This window comes from Mustela erminea, chromosome 20 (assembly GCF_009829155.1).
Source record: "Mustela erminea isolate mMusErm1 chromosome 20, mMusErm1.Pri, whole genome shotgun sequence".
In the NCBI taxonomy this organism is placed as follows: Eukaryota; Metazoa; Chordata; class Mammalia; order Carnivora; family Mustelidae; genus Mustela; species Mustela erminea.
In genome coordinates, this window is record NC_045633.1 from 34,727,054 (window position 1) to 34,749,686 (window position 22,633).

The window sequence follows — 22,633 nt, forward strand, 5'->3', positions numbered from 1 at the left end:
AGGGCCCCTCCAGTAGGTGTAGGCAAAAAGAGAAACTTGTCCTTGTGTGAGGTTGTGTTGACGGGTGTAAGTGAGGAGCTCAAGGGACCAACTTCAGGCTCGGCTGGATCCAGGCCCTCCATCCAAATCCAGCAACTCAGCTCCGCCTGTTCCACGTTGGCCTCATTCCCTGGCAGCCTCCTCCATGCGGTAACTGGGATCGCCCTGTATCCAGCCCGGCATCCAGCCCACACCCAGGCAGCCCAGAGAAAGGAAATAACCTTTCCTGAAGGTACCAGCCAGAGTCCAGGCCCTGGAGTTCTTTGGGTCATATGATCTTTCCTTAACTAACCCTGGGGGCTCTGGGCAGGCCTGGGTCATGGGCCGAGCACCCAGAAAACACAGATTTCCCCCGTTCCCGAGGTCCCGGGGGGGTGATGCCTTTGCCAACGTCCTTTGCCCATCTGCTGGAGCTCTGTGTTCCTTTTCCCCGCTGGACAATGTCCTCGCCAGACAGAGGCCTGCAGCCCTGGGGCAGGGCTGGGTCTGGCCCCTGGCAAGCCTTCCGTGAACGTCTGGTGCAAGAGAGGGTGTGTGCCAGAGCAGTGGAGGAGAGGGCCAGGGGATGGTAGGCCTGTCTTGTCTGCCCCAGGCTGCCCACGTGTGTCGGAAGCCATACCAGCCTGTGCTCGGGGGGAGGCCCCCTCGGCCGCTGGTGGCTGCGCTGACCTGCAGGGTCCTGGTGGAGGGCTGCTGCTGGGGCCAGTGCAGCTATCCCGGCAGACCCCCCAAATTAGCCTGCGCCTGCTCTCGCCTCGCGGGCCCTGGAGGTGGGCAGGGACAGCTCGCCTGACCTTGGGGTCCAGCAGACCAGGACACGTGCCAGGCCACACTGTGACCACAGGGGACCCACGCTTCCTGCCACTGCCCTGTGCCTCAGTTTCCCTAGCTAGGAAAGAGGGCTGTGGTAGTCCCAGCCCCATGGGGTAGGGGGTGCAGGAATCCTGCTGTGTCACCCATGGGGGGCCCTGGCCAGTGGAGACATGATGAGGTGACGGCTCCCGTCTGCCCGCAGGTGAGGGCGATGGCGGAGAGAACGTGACCCGCACGGACCCTCCACGCACAGACTGGCACCACCATGCAGAAGCCCAGCGGCCTGAAGCCCCCCGGCCGTGGGGGGAAGCATTCGAGCCCCGTGGGCCGGACATCCACTGGGTCAGCCTCCGTGTCCGCGGCGGCGGCGGCCACCAGCTCCAAGGAAGGTGCGCGAGGTCAAAGGTGGTGGGTACGGGGCCGGGTGTGGGGAGTGGCCCTTCCAGAAGAGCCCCTCCAAGACCAGCCTGGGGGCTGGCAGCACACGGAATTTCTTCCTTCTGCCTGGCTGTAATCCCTTTCCTAATTACCTAGCCTTATATGTGTCGTTCCTTGGGGGGCAGGTCTTACTGCGGACTCCGCCTGGGGGCGAGAAAGTGGAGATCCGGGTGGGCATGGCCCTGCGCCCAAGGTCACTGAGCTGGAATTCAGACTCCAGCCTCCAGCGACCTCCCTGCCCCGAAGTGTTCCCTCCAGGGTCTGGGATTGTCCTAGTCCCTGGGCGGGGGGTGGGGACAGCTGTTGGGGAGCCCACGCTGGAATGTTTCGCAAGTTTGATGCAGAGGTGACGTTGTCTATAATCTAAGCCCCCTAGAGGTACCCGTTATTTTGGTTTCTATCCTTTCTTTTTTTTTCCTACCTACTTGAAATTGTGCTGCATCTACGACTTGAAAATCTGGTTTTTCTCCCTCTAATATGATTCAAGTGGATTTTTCCACGTCATTTTTAATGGATGTAAGATATCCGGTCCGTCCAACGACTCTAAATCAAAGGCCTGCTTTATTGACACAGTCTCAAACCCCCAGAGCTTTCGTGCTGAGCAAAACCGGATGTGGGCCCAGCCCTCCCTCGGGGCTGCTGGTCTGGTCGGACGGGGGTGGGGGTGAGATCCTAGAGCTGGGGCCTGACCAGGTCTGGGAGGTCAGCCCCCAGGAGGGGACAGGTGAGCTGAGGTCCGGAGGGTGACAGTCTATTACTTGAAGAGGGGACAGTGTTCCAGGCCGAGAGAACAGCTCTTGCAAAGGCCCCGTTGCAGGAGAGCACTTGGCAAATGTAAGGAAGGGAAAGAGAGTGTGGCTGGTGTGTGGCCAGTGACAAGTGTGCTGGTAAGAGAGGGTGGGCCGTGGTGGGGACCGCTTGGGGCTGTCCAGGGCATTTCACTTCTGTTGGAATAACACTGGGAAACCATCGGAGAATTTCAAATCGAAAGGGATATGATAACACAAGGACTGGAAACAGGTTCTTAACTGATTCTCTGTGGTTGGGGGTGACTGGTTCCTATTCTTCCGCTTTGATAAATGATGCTGTGATGAATGTCTTCGGGCACAAATCCTGGTTTTTATGATGATTCTTCTGCCAAGCAGGCAAGACGCTGTCCAGGGTTAAGACACTGATGGGTACAGAAGTTTGGAGAGACAGAAAAGTAGCCAGGGGCCAGATTAGGTAATCTGGACCCTGGGTGGAGTCCAGGAAAGGCTGAGCCAAAGGTACGGACAGCTGGCCGAAGCAGGGCCCCGCCACAGCCAGAGAGCCGGTTGGGGGGGTGTAGGTTAAGGAAGCTGTGTGGTGCGGTCGCTGGGCAGACTTGTGCAGACAGGCCTGTCCAGAGCGGCTCCATTGGAGGCCCAGGCTTCCTTTCCAACGTGGCTAATCCTTCTTTACTCATGAGAGACGTTAGTGAACCATGGGAAGAGGCCAGAGAGATTAAACAAAGGGGAAAGGATGTTCCATGTGGACTGAAGGTAGCGATGCAAAGGCCCTGGGGTAGGAACGGACCTGGTTTGTGAGAGAAGGAAAGAAGAAAGACAAGTCTGGGTAGAGAAGACTATGAGATGAGGTTGGGGGAGGTGGCCGAGGCAGGTCATGAAGGGCAGCGGTTCGGGTTGGTGTCCGGGGTGACCGATGCTCTGGGAGACTGCTGTCGGCAGGGCGGTGGCGGGAGACCGCTGCTGTGGAGAGCGGGTTGTGGGGTTAGCAGCTGGGGGAGGACCGAGTGAAGAGGCATGTGCTCCCCCCAGGTAAGGAGGCCTGCACTCGCTGCCGGGGCGAGGGGCGGTCAGAGGCTGAGCACCAGGAGTGGGCTATCAGGGAAGGCTTCCCAGAGGAAGCGGAACGAGCTCCGCCTTCAGGATGGAGGGAATGGGAATGCGGGGAGGAGGAGGAGGAGGGGAGGACCGTGGAGGAAGTGGCAAGTGGCAGAACGGGCAAAGCTGAGCTTGGCCCAGGTGGGGGTCGTGCGGCCACTCTGGGAGAAGGTCACCAGCCCGACCTGACCCTCTTGCCTCCTGGAGGGAGCTCGCAGCACCTTCTGGGTTTGGCCCTCACTCTAGAGGGGTCTGAATTCTAGCTCTGGTCCAACCCTTCATGCCCCTTCTAACTGCCCCTGCTGTGTGACCCTGGAAGAGGGACTTAACCTCTCTGAGCCACAGATGGGATCCAGGGAGTTAACGAGCGTGAAGTGCCTGCAGGTACAAAGCCCCGGGAAGACTCCTCACTTTTCCTTTCCCCACCCCCCGCATCCCTCCGCAGCCCCAGTGCAGAAAAAATTGCAAGTAATAAAAGAAGCAGCCGCTACCCTTCCCTTCTCCTTAAGGCCAGCGTTAGAGCTCCTTCGGGTCTTTTCTCGGGTGGTACGTCCTGCTGGAAGCAGCTCCATCGTGGGCCGTGCCCCGATCTCCGTGTCGCTGTCTTACTGCCTTCTGTAGGAAGTGCCCCCCTGAGCCGCTGCGGTGTCTTTGCTTCTTTGCTGTCCTGGGCGGCCTGCTGCTTGCTTCCTGGTCACACAGTGCAGGGCAGAGCCCATGAGGGTGGGAGCTGGGTGGTCTGGCTCTGCTGGGGCGCCCCGCCCCCCAGGATGGTTCCAGAGAGAGGAGGTCCCACGCTGTGAATGCCCGATTGATGACAGAGGCACACCCCCGTGCCTGCTGCTGGGCACGCCGGCGGCAGCGGCCGCAGCTGGGCTCCGTGTCCCCTCCCTCCGCCTGGGCAGGTCCTGGCAAGACTTGCAGGCGGCGGAGAGGGAGCAGAGAGCCGGAGCAGCCGGGATTTCTGAGGCCCACAGCTGCTTTTGTCCCTGCCCGGCTCCGGGTCTCAGAACCAGGCTCGGGGGGGGGCGGGTGGAAGCCCCAGAGAAGGTCAGGGTCACCCCCTCTCCCCTGCTGGCTCCTCTGCCTCCCTCACGCACCCTGCGGGCCTGGCTGTCTGCTGTCCCAGGTGCGGGACGTGCCCACCCCTGTAGGAGGCCGGGACCCTGTGTGAGGGGCACTGGGGCCCCAGAGGGGGTCTGGAGGAGGCTGGAGCCCGGGGGCGGGGCGGGGGAGCGGCAGCAATAAACGGCCCAGCTCTGGGAATCGGGGCAGTGGCTCTCTCCCAAAGTATGAGCTCAGCCTCCGGGCAGAGGGTCTGGCCGAGGGCCGGGCCTGGACCGATGCCCCTGCCCCCCACTCTGTGGGGACGGGGGACGGAGGGGGGCTGCGTCAGTCCCCAGAGCTGGGACATACAGGAAGTGGCCGGAACAAGGGGCCGTTAGAGGGGGACCGTCCTACTGGGAGGAGGCCCAGGGGTGATCAGAGCAGGGGGAGCGCAGGAGGGCGGTCTGGGGCCCACCAGTGTGCAGAGGCTTGTGAGGTGGGGGGCAGCCCAGCCAGGCAGGATGGAGCACCCTCCTCTCCCGCCCCCGGAAGCTGTTTCAGATCAGGCTGTCAGGGAGGGCCTTGCTTAGGAGGTGACATTGGTACGCAGACCTGAGTGACAGACAAGCAGCAGCCAGGCCAGCCCCGCCGAGCCGGGAAGAGCACTGGGGCAGAGGGGACAATGGCTGCAAAGGGCCCGAGTCTTGCGCAGCTCGAGCGGGCAAGGGGGAGTGTTGGGAGTGGGTCCAGGCAGGTGCCAGGGCCCCAGGGGGAAGCTGGGAGCCGGCGCAGGATTGGGGGCGCCCGGGGCTTTGGAATCCAGCCTGGGCCTGAGGGAGGAGATGGGGGTCCTGGCTTCCAGGAAGCGGCCAGGATTGCCGCCGGAGTATACCTCTCCCTTTGAGGCCAGAGCCCTCTGGAGGGGTCGGCAGGGTCTGCCGCTGCCCTGTGATGGTGGGCAGGCAGGGACAGTGGCAGGCCGTGGCCAGGAGCCCTCAGCCCTTCCCTGGGGTCTGCTGCTGGGCCTCAGGGGGAGGCAGGCCAGGCCCGGTGGTAGGGGTCCCTCCTGGCCCCAACGAGCGTGGGTGATCTGGGGAGGGCTCAGGGCTGCCAGGCCAAGGGACAGACACAGGCCACTGCTGCGCTCCCTCTGCCCCTCCCCCAGGGCAGGTGGGTCCTCGCGCGGGGGGGGGGCTGGGGGGGCTCTCCTCTCCTCCCCGGCACTGGTCCCCCCGCAGAGGTGTCCCACTTCGGGAGAGAGCTGTTCTTTCCATTTTCGAGCTGACAAAACTGAGGCTCGGGCTGTCATCGGAGTTGCCCAGGGCAATAGGGCCGGGGAGTGGCGGGGCTGGGGAGGAGGGTCCGGCTCAGGCGGTGGGCACCTACTTCCCGGCTGCAGGGGTGGGGTGGCTGGGACCCCTGGTTCAGCCCTGTCCTGGGCAGGTGGGACGAGTGATCGGCTCTGTTAGGCTGGTCACCAGGGTCCCCCACATTGCCTGTGGCCTTTCCTCTGGCTGGGGCCCAGGCCGTGGAGATGAAGGAAGAGCAGGCAGGGAGCTCCCCCTCCGGCGGGGAGCAGGCCTCGCGGGGCAGGGTCCCCGCCCAGACCAGGGTCCCCGCCCAGGGGGCCTGCACGGGGCCGGTCCCAGAGCTTCTCCGTTCTGGCTACGGAACTGGGGCCCAGATGCCCCCCATACCCCGTGGGCACGCCAGACCCGGGGACCAGCCTGACGTGGCCCAGGTGGAGCCCACAGAGCTTGCAGCCGCCCCCGTCTTAGACCCTGGCCCTGCCCCACTCCAGCCCCGGAGGAAGGCTTTCGCCGTGGTACCCCGCTCCCTGGGAGGGCGGCCAGCAGCATCCCCATTTTCAGGGACTTGGCCCCGCTGCCGCGCATGTGGGCAGAGCCGGGACAGACTTGTAGCCTCTGCGCCTGCACAGCCTGCCAACCCCAGGCAGCACCCAGCCCCCTTCAAGGTCAACTTCTCCGGCCCTCCTCCCCTAACCACATCCTAAACTTTTTAATGGCATCAGGATGGGGAAAGCCAAGCTGAGCATTTCTGTGGCTGGGCTGCAGAGCAGGTGGGGGGCAGGGCGGCCTCCTAATGTTCCTGACGTCGCCCAGTATCGATCGGGGCGGGGGGGTGGGGGGCACGGGCCCATCTGCTAGCGCCTGCCTGCCGGCCGGCCGGCCCATGCTAGGGCCGGAGCAGGGCTTCTCCATGGGGAGCTGGCTCTGCTCTTTCCAGGGTAAGCCTCGCATGTCTCTCTCCCCCTCGGTCTCCGCCTGACTCTGCGGGGTGGGGCTCTGCCCTCCTGGATTTGGGAATTGGGAGGACAGAAGGGGACTTCGGAGTCCCATATGGCTCAGGAGGGATGCCGAGCTATCCTTGGGATGGGGCTCACCCCAGCGTGGGCGGATAGAGCGTTCCTTCTTCAGGGTTGGTGGACTGGAGGCAGCGGAGGGGTGAGGGGGTGGGGGCGGACGTCGGGTCTGTTGTGGCCACAGGGGGTGGGCCCGGCCTTGATCAGGGTGGGCCCTGGGGTGGATTCAGTCGGTGTTCCGAAGGACTGACTGGAGAGTGGCCAGGCTGGGGACCGCACTGTAGGAAAGCCGGCTCCCTGGAGGAAAGCTGTAGAGACCCTGGTCTCTTCTTGACCTCTGCCTTGAGCACCCGCTGGTGACAAGAGGAGGGGACGTAGAGCGGAGGGCAGCTTTCGAGTTCATGGTGCATTTATGTGTGTTGCTTTGGGGCCACCAGGGAGGGGAGGTCACGGCCGTGGCCGGTCTGCATTTCAGCCTGGTCGCGGGCTCCGAGGATGGAGCGTGCAGTCGGTGTGGGCCCCCCTTGCATTCCGAGGGGGACTCGGATGTGCACCCTGGCAGCCTGGGAGACGGGCTGCCTGAAGCAAGGGAAACGGAGTCCTGCAGTGGGGTTGTGCCATTCGGGGGGTTGGAGCTAGTCTGATGGACGGGCAGGGTTTCCTTAGGTGACACGGAGAGGAAAAGGCCCGGGTGACCATTCTGTCTGGGACAGCCCTAGTTTATGTCTGTGGTCTCGGCAGGACGCTGTGTTAACAGCGCCTCCCTTCTCTTCATGGTGTCTGGTTTTGGGTGACGAATCACGTCGTCACCCTCTTTAGAGCCCCTCCTACGAGGTCTGTGCTCATTAGCATGCTAAATGCTCTGACAAGTCCTGCAGCCAAAAACCCCCTAACTTTGTTTAAGCTGCTCTTTCTCAAGATTGTGGGAATTTGGAGATTATTTATTTTCATAATACCTATGAATTCCCTTGGGACTGTGTTCTGTGGAACATTTAAGGAACTGCTTCCTACCTTGAGGGACGGGGTCTTAGCATAGGCACGCTTTTTTCCCTCCGGCCTTCAGGGACAGAGGTTCTTGAAAGTCCCCTCTTGTGTTTTTGTAAAATTGATAACCTTTTTATCCTGCGCCCTGCACCCAGGCTTCTGTGTCCCTGTGTCCCTGTCCGGACACTCTTGAGCCCTGAGTTATGACCCAGTGTCACGTCAGAAACACCTTTCCACATAACCTGGAAGAATTATTTTCAAAGTTGCTTAGGGGGCGCCTGGCGGGCTCAGTGGGTAGCGCATGTCAACTCTTGATCTGGGGGTTGTGAATTTGAGCCTCGTGTTGGGTGTAGAGAGAAGTGTAAGAAAATAAAATAAAATCTTAAAAAAGTTGCTTATGAATCTGAAAGACTTGACCATAATTCATATAATTCTCTCCTGTTTGGGGGCGCTTAGATTCAGGGTTTCATTTTGGTTTTTTTAAAGATTTTTTTTTTTTTTTTTTAATTTTAAGTAATCTTTACATCCAGTGTGGGGCTTGAACTCCTAACCCTGAAATCACGAGTCATACGCTCTACTGACTGAGCCAGCCATAGACCCCGAAGGTTTTTTGTTGTTTGTTTTGTGAATGAGAAGACAGGTTTTTTTCTGTCTAAATGACTTCTTTGGGAAATGGACCAATGGATAGTCTCTATTTAATTTTTTCTTTTTAAAAATATTGTTATTTCTTTTTTTTTTTTTTTTAAGGTTTTATTTATTTGAGAGAGAGAGCGAGCACACGTGAGAGCACAAGTAGGGGTAGGGACAGGCAGAGGGAGAGGGAGAAGCAGGGTCTCCACTGAGCAGGGAGCCCGATCCCAGGACCCTGGGATCATGACCTGAGCCGAAGGTGCCCCTGTTGTATTTCATTTTTTGACATTTTTTTAACCAAAGTAACACAGACTTCTTAGAAAATTCCAAGGTTAACCTAGAAGGTGTTCCCTGCCTGGAGTGGAAATGACCCAGGTGGGGAGTGATGTTGTGAGTGTGTTTGTGTTTGGCGGGGGGCTCCTGGATGTCTCCGGAGGGGGCTGAAGCAGGGCAGGGGTGCTGGAGGCTGGGAGGCCCCCTTCCGTAGGCTGCTGCGGCAGGTGGTGTGAAACCTCACGGGCCTGCCATCCAGAGGGGCCTCGGGGGCCCTGGAGGGAAGCGTGCGTTTCAGGTGTTTCTTCTGTGGATAACTGGATTGGGGGCCGCGGTGAGGGGGAAGGAACAATGAGGATTCGTGGTTGAGGAAATGGGTGTTGGGGGGCTGCACCCCGTAGTTGGGCAGTACAGAGCAGGAGCCCTTGCAGGGGGTCACTGCGGTCTAGAACATCAAGTGTGAGGTCCTCGGGACCTCCAGGAGGAGGCAGGGGCCGGAAGGGTGGGGCCAGGGGCCAGGGACAGGATCAGCACTGGAGAGAGCACTGGGGGCCCAACTTCTGCATCTTCCTCTGTCACTTGGATCTTTTACAAGGAGAATGTATTAGTGGCTTCAAAACAGCAGGGACGTGGTGACGGATAAGCAGCGGCTCAAGGTGGGGAGTGGGTTAGATTGTGGGGGGCGTACAGTGTAGGTCAGGGCTCCCGGGTACTGACCAGAAGGAGGACATCCCTCCTGCCTCTCGCCCCTCCCCTCCGCCTCCCTGCGTGGGAGACGGCTCAGAGACTTGGCGCTTCTCCGTCTAATCTCCTGTCTGTCACTCGGGGGGTCTGTCGAGAATTCTGTTGGGTCTTAGACTGGCCCCCTGTGCAGGGTTTGGGCTGGAGCGGGACTAGCCCTGTGCCGCCCGCTCCGGAGAACCCGTGGTGAAACGGTCAGGAATTTTACAAGCCGGATGTGAAACACAGCCTTGACTTAAGAAACCAGATCTGATCAACTTGCAGTGTAATGAATTCTCTTCAAAACATCCGTAACCAATACTCAAAACTCAGGAATTCTGGTCGTACTTAGAGTAGTGTTCATACCATCATTTTACTACCGGTAAAATATTACTGTTTTACTAGCAGTCAGATTTTATAACGTCTGTGTGTTTGAGGTTATTGCTCTGTGGTGGAAACACTATATGATTTCTTTCCAACTCCGTGTTCAGAGGAACACCGAGTGGGCTGCCTGAAATTGACTGTGGTGGGTAGGGTTCTTATTTTCCTTCCGGACAGCTCCTTGATAAGCCTTGACCTGCAGCCCACCCGCTGGAACACAGGACCACGGGCTGGGACGGGGGCAGGGGGCGGAGGAGGCAAGTATGAAGTCTGTGTACGCAACATCCCCTCATGGATAAAGTCTGGAGAAACCTACTCCAGGACAGTAAATGTGATTGTGTTTGTCTGATGGAACGCGAGGTGATTTCATTTAAAAAAGAAAAATCAGTAACTCTGCCTTCTGATTTTTCGGCAGTGGACGTCCATAGAAGGAAGAAAAGTTAGTTGGCGGGGAAGGCCCGTGGGTGACCGCAGGAGCGGTGTCCATGGGGGAAGCTGTAATTTTGTGGCTGGGGGCTTTGGTGGCACACATGGAGAGCCAGGGAGGGGACAGAGGCGAGAGATAGTGGGGAGGCGGGTCCCTGGGGAGACCAAAACGTTCTTGGCTTTCCTATAGAAACATGGGGCTAACAGTGGGCTGGGGGGGGTACGGAGGTTGGGGTTGGGGGTGGGGGGGGACGAGGTGAGCCAGGAGCTGGCTGCACTGAGCCTCTGTCCTCGACGAGAGGAATGGGAATGGTTCTCCGCCGCTCGGGGATGTGTAGAGTCCGTGCACCAGCGCAGAGCCGCCGCGGCCCCTCCTCCTGGGAGTGCGACCAGCTTTGAGCAGGCAGCTTGCACTGAGGGCCTGCGAGCCCGGTGCTAGAGTGGAAACAGGACCCTCCTGAGCGTCTGTTCGAGGATGAGGGGCCCACAACACGGTGAAATATGGGGTAAATCTCTGGAAGGATGGGGGTGCTGGGTGATGCAGGGGGGACTGGCTTTTTAGGAGAAGCAATCAGGGAAGGCTTCTTTGAGGAGGTGAGGAGTGAGCTGTGTGACTGTCCAGCAGAGGTTTTGGAAGGCATTCGATCTCCATTCCCAGGGAGCCTTCTCTCCGCAGCCCCTGGGCCAGGTTCCTCCCCGTCAGGAAGTGACCAGCTGAGTCACCTTGCCGGGTCCCCATTTGGCTGTGCCTGTGGTCCCCAGTGTCTGACCCTGGGGGCTCGGAGAACGGGGTCCCTGGCAGCTGAGATTCGGCGGGCATGGGCAAGGCCCGTCCCCACTTCCCCGGGCAGGGTGGGTTCCAGGCCCCTGCAGGAGGAGGAGGGTGGTGCGTTCTCCGCCCCCACCGGGCACCCCCGCCAGCCCCCACCTCCACGGCAGCAGGCCGCCAGCTGCCGCCACCCCACACCAGGCCCCTCAGCCTTTTTCTTCAAAGTCCTGCTTTGAACTTGAAACCGGCAGGAAATTCCTCGTGCCTGGAGTCTGGGGAAAGGACCAAGTGCTCAAGAGAGGGTTAAGAGCTGCCCTCTGCTTTCTTGGGGGGCTCACTGGGCCCGGTTGCTCCACTGGGGTCTTTTGAGGGAGGGGGGCCCAGGCCCTGCCCTTAGGGCGCTTTGGGAACCTGCCTTGGAGCCCTGGCGGTGTGGCGGTGGGGTTGGGGGGAGCCAGCCAGGTCCCACAGCTCTGGGAGAACGGGTAGGGCCGGAGACCATGAGGTCCCCCCGGTGTTACTGAGGTCTAAGGGAGGGAAGGGGGCTCTGTCCCAGTTTCCCTTGCCTTCCCGAGCCCAGGCCTCTGGAGGCTTCCCTGCTGGCGTCGGGGATTTGACGAGGGTCTGTCCCCGGGAGGCTGGGGCAGCTGAGGGCACCGAAGAGGAAAAATGAGGCGCCCCCTCCGCCCCCACCGGAGCGCCGTCGCCACGGCTTGGGACCTGGATTTGAGCAGCTGTTGGAACAGCTGGTCTCCGGGCCTGTGACCCTGGAAGGGGCAGGACGGGACGGGGCAGAAAGATTACCTGAGGGGCTGCCCGGCCCGGGACAGCTGGGCGAGCAGCTTCTCTCCAGGAATAGCCACACCGGGGGCCCCCCGACCTGGGACCCTCTTCTGCGTTCCAGCCAGAGAGGCCAGGTCGGCCCAGGTGCTTCCTACCTCCCAGCTGCCCAGGTCAGTTCGCGGGCATCACGGAGCCCCAGGGCGCACGGAAGCTTCTAGAAACAGATATGGGAAGGGCACGTACCATGCACGCGAGCATATGGGGGTGCTGGCAAGGGGAGGGCCCTGTGCTAGACCGGCTGGGCCCCACTTCTGCCTGGGTAGCTTTGGACAAGAGTCACGACCTCTGCTTCCTGATCTGCACGATAAGAATATAATGCAGAGAAGGTGTCCAGTCCTAGCCGAGGTCTTCACGCTGCCGCGCTGGCTCCCTGATGATGGGCCCCACGGCTCCTTGGGCCGCGTGACGAGGGGGGCGTGGGCTGGGTCATGTTCTCATTCATGGCTTCTTCCACGTGAGGCTGCTTTCCAGACCGGCTTTTCCTATGGACGGTCCCCGCCTCGTCTGCGGGGTGTGGACGGGGTTCCCAGCGCCCTGCAGAGGCTCCTTATAATACAGGGCCATCCTAGGGCGTGACTGGGACCATGAGGACAAGGTCTGTGAGCTGATGATTACTTTTCCGGGTTCTATGCCACCTGCGGAAGACCCCGCCGGCTGCCTCGCTTTACTCAGGGGTAGAGCCCCTGCCCAGGGTCACTGGAACCTGCCTGGAAGCCTTTCTTTGGCCTCCTGGGACCTCTTTGTGGTTTTTAATTTTTTTTTTTTAAATTCTTCAGTGTTTCTATAAATCATTCTCATCAGAATAACACCAGGCAGTGCCCACTGTGTGCCTGTACGGGCCGGGCACGGAGAACAGCCCCAGAACCAGGGTGCAGGTCAGAAGCAGTCCTGGGGCCGGGGGGCTAGTTGCTGCTCCGTCAGCCACAGTGGCCTCTGCCTGCTGGGATCTCGGTGGGGGCACAGAGCCTCGGGCCCCCCACCCCCACCCCAGTGGTCTTCTCCGGATGGGACGTGGAAGGGGACGTCCCTACACAGGCTGGAGTAAGCGGCGAGATTGTAGGGAGTGGAGGGTCTGGCCCGCTTCTGGAAAACGGCTCCATTCAGGGGAGCCCAAGGGACTGGGGGTGGTTCTAGGTTGAGGCTTTGGCACGGCAAGTGCTCAGCGCCGTGGTTTGGTTTGACTTATGTATGTGCCCGACACCAAGAGCCAGAGGCCTGTGGCCGGTGGGGCTCTGCTGCCTCTCGCCTGGGGGCCTGGGTGAACCTCCCGATGTCTCCAAGCCTGTTTCTTCCTCTGTCCGTGGGAGATAAAATTATTCCACGGGATTAACCGTGAGGGTCCGATGAGCTCCTGTGTGTCTGTTTCTTAGCAGCATGGGTGTGGTGACTGTGGATTCCGTCAAGTTCAGCAGCGAAGCCCGCTGACCTCCCAGGAGCCCCTGGGTCAGGAACCCCCATCCTGGCTGCCGAGGCCTGGGTGCCATGTGCTTCCCCAATGCCTCTGCTGGGGTCCCAGGGTCCCAGAGAGAGAACCCCTGTGCTTGGTCTCGTGGGTCTGGCTTGTCCTGGGGGCCGTGTGGCTTCTCCAGCCCCGAGAAGTTCCGGCATCTAGTCTTGGTACAGCGTCCTGCCAGGCCTGGGCTTCTTGGCCTTGGCTGGAAGGAAGATGCTGGGGGGCAGCTGCTGCCCTGTGGCCCCGCCCCTGGCTGCCCCTGGAAGGACTTGAAACACAGGCAGCTCTGCTGGGGTGTGGCCGCATCTGCGCGCCTCCTGTCCCCCCATCTCTGTATCCCACACGCTTCAGGCTCTGGAGTCGAGAAGGATGGGGCCTTTTCTGTCTGATGCTGCATCTGGCGGGAAGTTGGGGGGCAGCCTCCAGACCTCGTGGGGTGACTGGGCGGGGCTTCCTGAGCCCCACTGCTCAGGAGGCCCTCCGTGGGGCCCAGGAGCCGGATGCACACGAGGCACGTGGGCTCCAGCCCTGCTTTGTCTCTCATGAGTGACCCCGAGCTAGTGGCTCCCCTTCCCTCCCATCTCCGCATCTGTGGCCCATCAGGGCCCAGTCCTAGGCAGCAGGCGCCTTCCCTGGGTTGGAGTCCCCAGTCTGCTGGGTGGCCTTGAGCAAGGCTGTTGCCTCTCCGAGCCGCAGGGTCATGCTTCCTTTGAAGAGGGGCTGGGCCAGCGCACCCGGCAGCCCAGAGAGCCTGGAGTTCAGCCCCAGGAATGTCGCGGGGCAGGACTCGCCTCCCACATACCTCTAGCCCGTTTTTCCCTGCTCTGTGCAGCTGCAGCTCAGGCAGGGAGACTCGGGAGTGGAGCAAGAGGTTTTCTGGCCCCTTCCTTGCCCCAAGGCATTTGCGGTTGTCGCCAGCTGTCCAGGAACAGTCCAAGAGCCTTTTGTGGGGCCCTGAGCTGACTGGGGCGGGGGGTGGGGGACATAGGGACCACTCACAAGATCTGAGTCCCACGGAGGGTCGAGGGTGGTGGCTGGTCTCAGGTTAACAGCTGGGGCTGGAGCCCACTGGGGGATGGGGAGGGAGCAGCTTGGAACCTTTGAGAAAGGGTTCCTTCCGGGCCCTGGATCTCCAGCCACTCCGGGCAGTAAAAGGAGACCCTTGGCCGAGCTTCCGAATCCTTGACCTGCCGGGCGGGGTTGGGGCATGGAGACCTCGGGTTGCCCAAGGCCCCACACCTGGCCACGCCTGCCTCCGTTTCCCCACCCGTGAGCTGGCGTGCCCCACCCCCCACCCCGCCCCCGGCCGGGACTCTGCGCCCCGCTGGGGCCCTGACCGCAGCCTCTCTCCCCTCCCCCTGCAGGCTCCCCCCTGCACAAGCAGGCCTCGGGCCCGGTCGCCCCCGCCGCCACCACCGCCCCCGCCGCCGCCCCCGAGAAGCCGGGCCCCAAGGCGGCCGAGGTGGGCGATGACTTCCTGGGGGACTTCGCGGTGGGCGAGCGGGTGTGGGTGAACGGCGTGAAGCCAGGCGTGGTGCGGTACCTGGGCGAGACGCAGTTCGCGCCGGGCCAGTGGGCCGGCGTGGTGCTGGACGAGCCGGTGGGCAAGAATGACGGCGCGGTGGGCGGCGCGCGCTACTTTGAGTGCCCGGCCCTGCAGGGCATCTTCACGCGGCCCTCCAAGCTCACCCGGCAGCCCGTGGCCGAGGGCTCGGGCAGCGACGCGCACTCGGTGGAGTCGCTCACGGCCCAGAACCTGTCGCTGCACTCGGGCACGGCCACGCCGCCGCTCAGCAGCCGGGTCATCCCGCTACGGGAGAGCGTCCTCAACAGCTCGGTCAAGACCGGCAACGAGTCGGGCTCCAACCTCTCGGACAGCGGCTCCGTGAAGCGGGGCGACAAGGACCTGCGCCCAGGAGACCGCGTGCTGGTGAGTTCCTTCCCTCCCCTGCCGCCCGCCTTCCCTGCGGGCTGGACCCCCGGGGGTGGGGGGGTCCTGGGGTGGGGTCCAGGCTGGGGCTCCCCATCCTCGTCAGAACCGCGGAGTGATCGGGGACTCCAGTAAAGTGAGCTCTGGAGACTGCCGCTGTGTGACCCTGGGCAAGTGTCTTAACCTCTCTGGGTCCCCGTCTTCCCATTCGTAGAACGGGTTGAAATGCTTGAATGCGTGTGGTGCCCCCGGACGGTGCCAGCCGCTCAGGGAGTGCTCCTGGAGTGGTAGCTCTTGCTGGTACCCTCCCCTGATCCAGTCCCCCAGTGTGGCTACGCCAGGCCTGTTCTGGAAAAGTCTGAGACCGGACGTGCTCAGGATCTCCGGCCCAGGGTCGGGTGGTTCAGACGCCGAATCTGCTGTGACGTGTGACCGCGGTTGCTGTGGGGGAGAGAACTGGGTCACGGGAGCCTGAGGGACTGCCAGCCGAGTCTTCCTGCCAGGGACCCCTCTTCTCTGGCAGTCCCTGGGACTGGGGCCAGGTTGAAGGGGGGGCAGCGGCCCCCAGATCCTTAGAAGTCTGGAATGAGGCAGCGAGGCAGTGCTTCCCTTGTCACCTGCTGCGGTCGGTCCGGGCTGGGGGTGGCAAGCTGACGACAGGAAGGGATCTTGTCCCGCTACACCAAGCCCGGGGCTGGGGTGGCCCCCAGAACCACAGGGTTGGGAAGGAGAGCACAACACATGGGACGGTCTCAGAAGGGGGTCGCTGGGCTTGGGTGGGAGGAGCCAGTGGGGGGTGGTCGGCTGGGGGAGAGGTCCCTGTGTGTGTCAGTGAATCTTCCCGAGGGACAGGGGTGACCACATGTCTGGAGCACCAAGGCTGAGTGGAGAAGGGATTCCGGGGCTCCGGGGTCCCGTTGTGGGGACTGCAGGAGGGTATTGCTGCCTGGGATCCTCCTTCCCTACCCCAAGGACCTCCCATAAGGCTGAGGTTCCCCCTGGAGGCATATGGGAAGAGCATTGGGGCTGGGGCAGAGCGCGAGAGGAAATGTTCACGCCCATTGCCTTGCTGGATCCTCAAGCCCACACTGGGTACAATCTTATCCCCACTTAGCGGGCAGAGACGCTGAGGCTCAGAGAAGTTGAAGAACTTGCGTGGTAACTTGCCAAGATGCAAACCAGCCCCTGAAACCTGCCTTCCGCACTGTGTCTCCCCTGCTGATCTGTCTGGGGTCTGCCCCTCACCTCCCTGGGGCCACTTTGCCAGCCCGCTGCCCTGTAGACGGCAGCGCTCCTTGCGGTGATCTGGTGGTGGGCGTGGCCAGACCTGGTCCCTGCCCTCCAGCGGCATACAGTCCATCAGGGGACAGAGACGGTGATCCATGTGATTGCAGACGTCAGGGTCTCCTTGTGGATCTGAATAAGTGCCGTGAAGAAATGCAGTGACTTGAGAGCCCATCGCGGAGGCTTGACCTGGTCCTCTGCATCCCCGAGGCCAGTGCTAGGACTGAGATGCCGGGAATGGACGGAGAGAAGCAGAAGAGTAGGGGGGCTGAGCCGAGAGCAAGGGAGCAGGGGCAGGACGGTGCCTATGAGGCTGGTGTGGCCTGACCCTGCCGGGCTGGGGCCGGGGCTGGAGCGGAGGGGGTTTGCTCTGTTTGCAGAGGGAGCCGTGGAAGGGTCTACGCAGCAGCACAAGCAGATCCATGATTTAAGCACAAGATGGAACAGGACGGGAGGGGGCGGGAGCGGAGAGTCTGGGGCTGCTGTGGGACGGAGAGGCCGGACTCTCCGGGTCTGGTTAGCGTCACGTGAGCTGCCCTGGTGCGGTCTGCGACCTCTTGGGTGGAGGACGTGGAGGCTCCGGTGGGGGTTATCGGCCAGCTCTGCTTGGTCCCCAGGCTGGGGGAGCAGGGAGGTCGAACCCCAGTGTGATCCTGTCTGGAATTTCCCCTCGCACCTGCTTCCCCTTCAGAGAGTGGGAAGTAGACATGCAGGACACGCCGGAGGCGGACAAGCCTGCACGATGTGGGCATTGCTCCAGCAGTGTCCGCCAGGCCCTAGCCTGTCAGCGGGGCTGGCAATAGCCAGAGCACGCAGCCCCTGTGGACTTCCCAGCACGTTCTGTACCTAGTCTTTGGGGTCTTGCCTTAGAAGGTGGGCCTTCTCTCCCATTTTACAGAGGAGAAAACTGAGCTCAGCCCAGGGTCACGCAGCCGGGGGACGAGAGACCATTCAGTCCTCTATACTCAGCAACCGTGGCGGCCCTAGAAGCGGGATATCCTTGGATTCCTGGGGTGGGGGGGGGAGAACTCGAACCTGGGGTTTGTTTTCTGCCGAGAGGATAGAGCCCCACGGGCCCCCCCACCCCATCCTCGTCCGCAGCTTCTCTAGCGCTAGTCCTGCAGCCCGGTCCGCTGCTCACTGCCAGGATCCAGCTGGCCTGACCGGCCCCCCAGCTTGCTGCTTCCCTGTGCCTGCTCTAAACACCGGCCACGTCGCCTTCCTGCCCCGACCGTGCCCTTGAGAAAATTCCATGCTGGACGTGGGGGACTATAGAGTTTGAGGTCAGGGACTCTAGGAAAAACAGTACCCAGGAAAACACTGCTTTGCACATTTTCTAAATCCTGTGATCTTGTATGTGCGCTAGCTGGGCCCCTCCCAGGCTCTTGGAAGCGGCCGGCGTAGAAGCTGTTAGCTTCCCCGGCCATTCTGAACCGGGCATGAGGGGTTTTCACGTTCATTAAGTTGAGCTGTGCTTCAGAGATACCTGTGGATCCTGGTTTCACGGGAGGCTACCCCCCAAGGTCCACGGACTAGCTGAACACGGGTGGGCTGGTCATGTATGCGCTCTGTACCTCAGTTTCCCCGCTTGTGAGATGGGCTCATAGTTCGCGGCCACGTGCGCAGTGTTTAGAAGGTGTGTGGCTCCGAGTAAGCGCCCCGAAGCCTTAGTTCTTTTCCACATTAAAGTCTCCTCATCTGCATTAATGTTATCCTTGGCCTTGGGGGGTGGGGAGGGGGTCCCAGCCGCAGGGAGGGGCTCAGAGCTCAGAGAGCCTCCCCGAGGCGACACAGCGGCTCGTGATGACGTGATGTCCTTGGCTGTCACTGGTCCAGCCCTTGCTGGGGCCCACTTCGTGGTGACCGGTGGCCCTGCTTTTGTGCTTTCCCACCTCCGCTGCCCCGGCACGCACACGGAAGACGGACCCCAGCCTGGAATTCCTGCAGCAGGGAGGTCTCCTGACCCCCGCCCCCCAGACTCCCACTGCCCTCGGCTCTGGCTCTCGGTCCCGGGACTGCATCTGGGGCCCTCGTCACCATCCCCCCCACCCCTGTGCAGGAACTCGTTTTTCCCCTAATGGTCCCCCTTTCCCTGCGTGGCTCTGCTCACTGCCCCCGCCTTCGTCCACCATAAAAACCAAATGAAACGATCCCTGATCCCTTCAGCCATGCCCACCTCTGTCTTCCCTCTGGCTAAACCCCTCGAAAGGCCCATCTGTGCACACGGTCTGTACCGCGCCCCCGTCCCTGCTCTCCTGCACCCTGTGCTCTGGGGAGACCACTGCCCCCCAAGGCTGCCAGGGATCTTCACATTGCAAACACGACAGCCAGTTCTCCGTCGTGGCTTTGTTTCACCCCCCCGGCCTGGCAGAACCGGCCACTGTGCCTCTCCCCGCCTCCTTCTAGAAGCACCGTCTTCCCACCGATTCTCGGATTCCACAGGCTCCCTGGCCCGCTGCCAGCTCTCCGGCCTCCTTCTCAGGTCAGGTCAGAACCCTGGCCTCAGCCTGTCTCCCCTGTGTTCTCTCCCTGATGGGACCATCTGGGCCTCTGACCTAGAACATTCCAGGCACTTGGGGGAGTCCCGCCGCCCAGACCTGGATCTCCTGCATCGGCTGGGCTCTTACGCCAAGCTCTTATATATCACACCACAGCCCCTGCCTCCGAGCTTGTGCTATTTTCCTGTGGCTGCTGTAAGAGGACCACGAGCCAGGTCCTTAAGGGAAACAGGTGCCTGCTCTCACAGCTCTGGGGGTTAGAAATCTGGGGTCCGAGGCGTCTCCGGGGCCGTGTGCTCTCTGAAGGATCGGGACGAGCCTCCCTGTGCTTTTCCTTCGGTTCTGGAGGCCGCTGCCGTGCCTGGCCGGCAGCCACACCGTCCAGCGTCCGCGGGCGCCTTCACTCTTCCTCCGTCTGTCTTCTTACAAGGACAGCAGCCACGTCCCTTGGGGCCCACCCTGATGGGCTCTTCCTCACTGCGTCCCATCTACAGGACCGTAGGGGGTCAGGACTTGAACATGTCTTTTTTGGGGACACAACATGTCACACATGACCAGAACGGAATTCAGTTGTTTGTCCCCCGTGCCCTGGCCCTGACCTGCTCCTCCCCGTCGTGCCCATCCTTGGGAACGTGCACCTGCGCCTCCAGCTGACCAGGCCAGGAACTGGGGACCCGGCCTTGGGCCCTGTTTTGTCTCCTCCCCGACCACGGGACCCGTCGGGAGGTCTCTGGTGCTGATCTCTCAAACACCCCCAAATCTGTCCCCGTCCCACCGTCTCCCCGGGCAGCTGCTCTCTCTTGGACAGCAGCGCTCCCTCCTCCGTGGTCTCCTTGTCACCACCCTCCCCCAGGTCCCAGAACCCCAGAGGTTCCCATGTCACCTGGGATAAAATCCCCCTGCCTTCCCGTGGTCCGCAGCCCCTGGTGACCCCGCCCACTGTCAGATGACGCGGCTTCCCGCCCTCCGTCCTGGCCGGGCCCGGCTGCACCTGCCGGCTCTCCTTCCCTCCCGTGTCCCAGGCCGGCTCCTGCGCCGGGGACGCCGTCCCCCAGCTCGCTGTCCCGCTTCCTCTAGGCTGCGTGCCTCGGGCTCTCTGGGATAGAGGACTGCGGTGTCGCTCTGCGAGCCCCCGCCGGCCACCTGGATTATTCACTTCCTCCTCCACTGTCTGCTTCCTGCCACGGCTGGGCCCCCAGTGCCTACACCAGACCCTGGGGCCAGGAAGGTGCTCGAACGTACCTGCTGGGTGAATGACTCAGGGCCCCGTGGGTGGCCCCAAGCCAGTGAGGCACCACGGGGCACCGTGTCGGGGCTCCACAGGCTGGTCGGACCCCAGGCTCCCCTCACTGGCAGAGAAGACCCCCGAGGGGCTGCCCACCTCTGTCCCCTCCACTCCCCGGGAGTGACCCATCTCCCCGGCCAGACTTCTCCTGCCAGCAGCCCCACCCCTGCCTCTGCACACTCCCCCCCCCGCCCCCCAGCCCCCCGGCAGGTGCCGCTCCAGCCGTGGACATGAGCCCCTCACGGTTCCCCCAGCAGCCCTGCGAGGGAGGCCGGCTCGCCCCCGCCTCCTGACGGCAGAGCTGGACAGATGACCGGCCGCAGAGGCAGATGTTTTAAGTGAGTCACAGTTCTGACTTCCTCAGAGAAAAGCCCCCGAGGAACAGAGGAGCTCGGCCTGCCCCCCACCATTGCTCCGAGGGACCCCAGATCTAGCTGGTGCTCGGCCCAGGCGGGCAGGGACTCCGGGGCCCGAAAACCCATGGGGGTGTGGAGAAGGGGAGGGCTTCTTTCTCTCTCTCCCTCTGCACCCCCCCCCCCATTCTCTTTATCTCGAATGAGTAAAATCTTCAAAAAAAAAACCCAAACCTATCAAGCCATGAAGAGACACGGGGGAACCTTAAATGCAAATTGCTTGGTGACAGAAACCCATCTGAAAAGGCTCCACACGGGGCTTTGGTTTTAACCACTGACATTCTGGAAAAGCCAGACGTCACGGGACAGTAAAAAGATCAGTGGTTGCTAGGGGTTGGGGGGGCGGCCGGGATGAACAGGTGTGGCCCGGAGGAGTTCCAGGGCCGTGAAGCTACTCTATTATGCTGTGATGGTCGGTGCTGGTCATTCTACGTTTGTCAAGACCCCCGGAACGTCCACCACCACGAGGGAACCCTGATGTCAGCTGCGGACTTGAGTTCTCAGGAGAGCTCAGCCAATCTCTTCATCTCCTGAGCGGGTTGCAGAGAGTCTTTGGATGGGGGTAGGGGGGCACAGGGGAGAAAACCCCAGGCAGGTTGGATTTAAAAAGGAGGATTCAGGGAACATTTGGATCCTGAAGGCTGAGCCCCCTTCCCGGCTGGCTGCTGCTAGAACGCTGGCTGCCAAGCCCGTGCGCCCCTCGGTGGCGAACACAAGAGGCTTTGCTGGGGACGGTGGCCGGTGCTCTGGGAAGCTGGGGAAGGTCACACATTAAAATTTGGAGGAGATGCCTGTGAATATATGAACATGACTCTTCGGTGCACAAAAAAGCTCTGGGAAATGAAAAAAAAAATCCGATGACACACGTAAAAAACCACGAAGTCTTAGAAGACGAATTTAAGGAAATCTCCCCGAAAGTAGAACGAAAAGACAGATGGAAACAAAACCCCCAGAGAGCCCGTCCAGCGCCTCCAACATCTAAACGCAGCGGTTCTGGAGAGAGAAAACAGGAAAAGGCGGAGGAAGTCAAGTATTTCTCGATCGGAAGGGCCCAGGGGAGCCCAGGACTAGAGGCTCCCACCCTGGACCTCCCTGGGTATCTGGGCAACCCCGGGTGCAGAGAGCAAGCCCTGTGGGTTTCTGGGGCGGGCAGACGGGCTCACCCGAAGGACCGGGACTCCGTTGGACTTGAAATGTCTGAACAGTCCTGTGAGACAGGAGCCTTCGAATTCCCGAGGGAAGGGACCCAGCCGTCCCCACTCCGGAGTGAGCGAAGCGAGTGTTCACGCAGTGACTTACACGTGGATGTTTCCAGCAACGTGGTTCACACGAACCAAAAAGTGGGAACCTCCCAAATGTCCAAGAGTGGGTGAACGGGCAGACAAAATCTGGTGTAATCCGTGCGCTGGAGTTTTATTTGGCCGTCGATAGGAAGGATCCTGATGAGGTGATCCTCATGGTGGTAGACATGGGGGAGCCTTGCAATCGCTATGCCAGATGGAAAAACCAGGGTCACCTACTGGTGGTTGAATCGATAGGAAACGCCCCGAATGAGGTGGTCTGCGACACAGGAAGTACAGGGGTGCTTGCCGGGAGCTGGGGCTGGGTCGGTACTCCTGGGCGCGGGGTTTCCTTCTGGGAGTGATGAAACTGTCCCAGGATCCCAGAGCAGTCAGTGATGGTTGCAAACTAAAAGCCACGGAATTGGACACTTCAAACAGGTTAAAATGGTGAATTTTGATGTTAGTGGAATTCTTGATTAGCAAAAGGGAGACTAGAGTAAAAATTGATGTCCAAAATTGCAGAGGCTCGAAGAGTTTATTTCTTCGGGCACCTTTTCTTAAAAATAAGGAAGTAAATTGGAGCATCCGGGTGGCTCATTGGGTTAAAGCCTCAGGTCACGATCTCAGGGTCCTGGGATCGAGTCCCACATCGGGCTCTCTGCTCAGCGGGGAGCCTGCTTCCTCCTCTCTCTCTGCCTACCTGTGATCTGTTTGTCAAATAAATAAATAAATAATAAAATCTTTAAAAAAAAAATAGTAAGGAAGTAAACCAAGAAAAATGGAAGACCTAGGATCCAGGCAGGCTGAAGGCAGATGCTTGACCCACTGAGCCACCCATGCACCCCTCAAATCGACCTTAACCGTCCTTGAATGTACTGTTCGGTAGTGTTCAGTGCATTCACGTTGCTGTGCACCCGACCCACAGGCCTTCTTCCT

General features: G+C 61.0%; 1 protein-coding gene across 3 annotated transcripts in view; it reads left to right on the top strand.

Annotated features, from left to right (window-relative positions):
* Positions 1-22,633, top strand: part of CLIP2 (CAP-Gly domain containing linker protein 2) — a 66,281-nt gene that overhangs the window by 16,192 nt on the left and 27,456 nt on the right. For all 3 annotated transcript variants that reach the window (XM_032327436.1, XM_032327435.1, XM_032327437.1), the window contains exons 3-4: positions 1,055-1,241; positions 14,369-14,934. In XM_032327436.1, coding sequence (XP_032183327.1) covers positions 1,118-1,241; positions 14,369-14,934 — 690 coding nt within the window. In that variant the 5' untranslated portion in view covers positions 1,055-1,117. The remainder of the gene's footprint in view (positions 1-1,054; positions 1,242-14,368; positions 14,935-22,633) is intronic.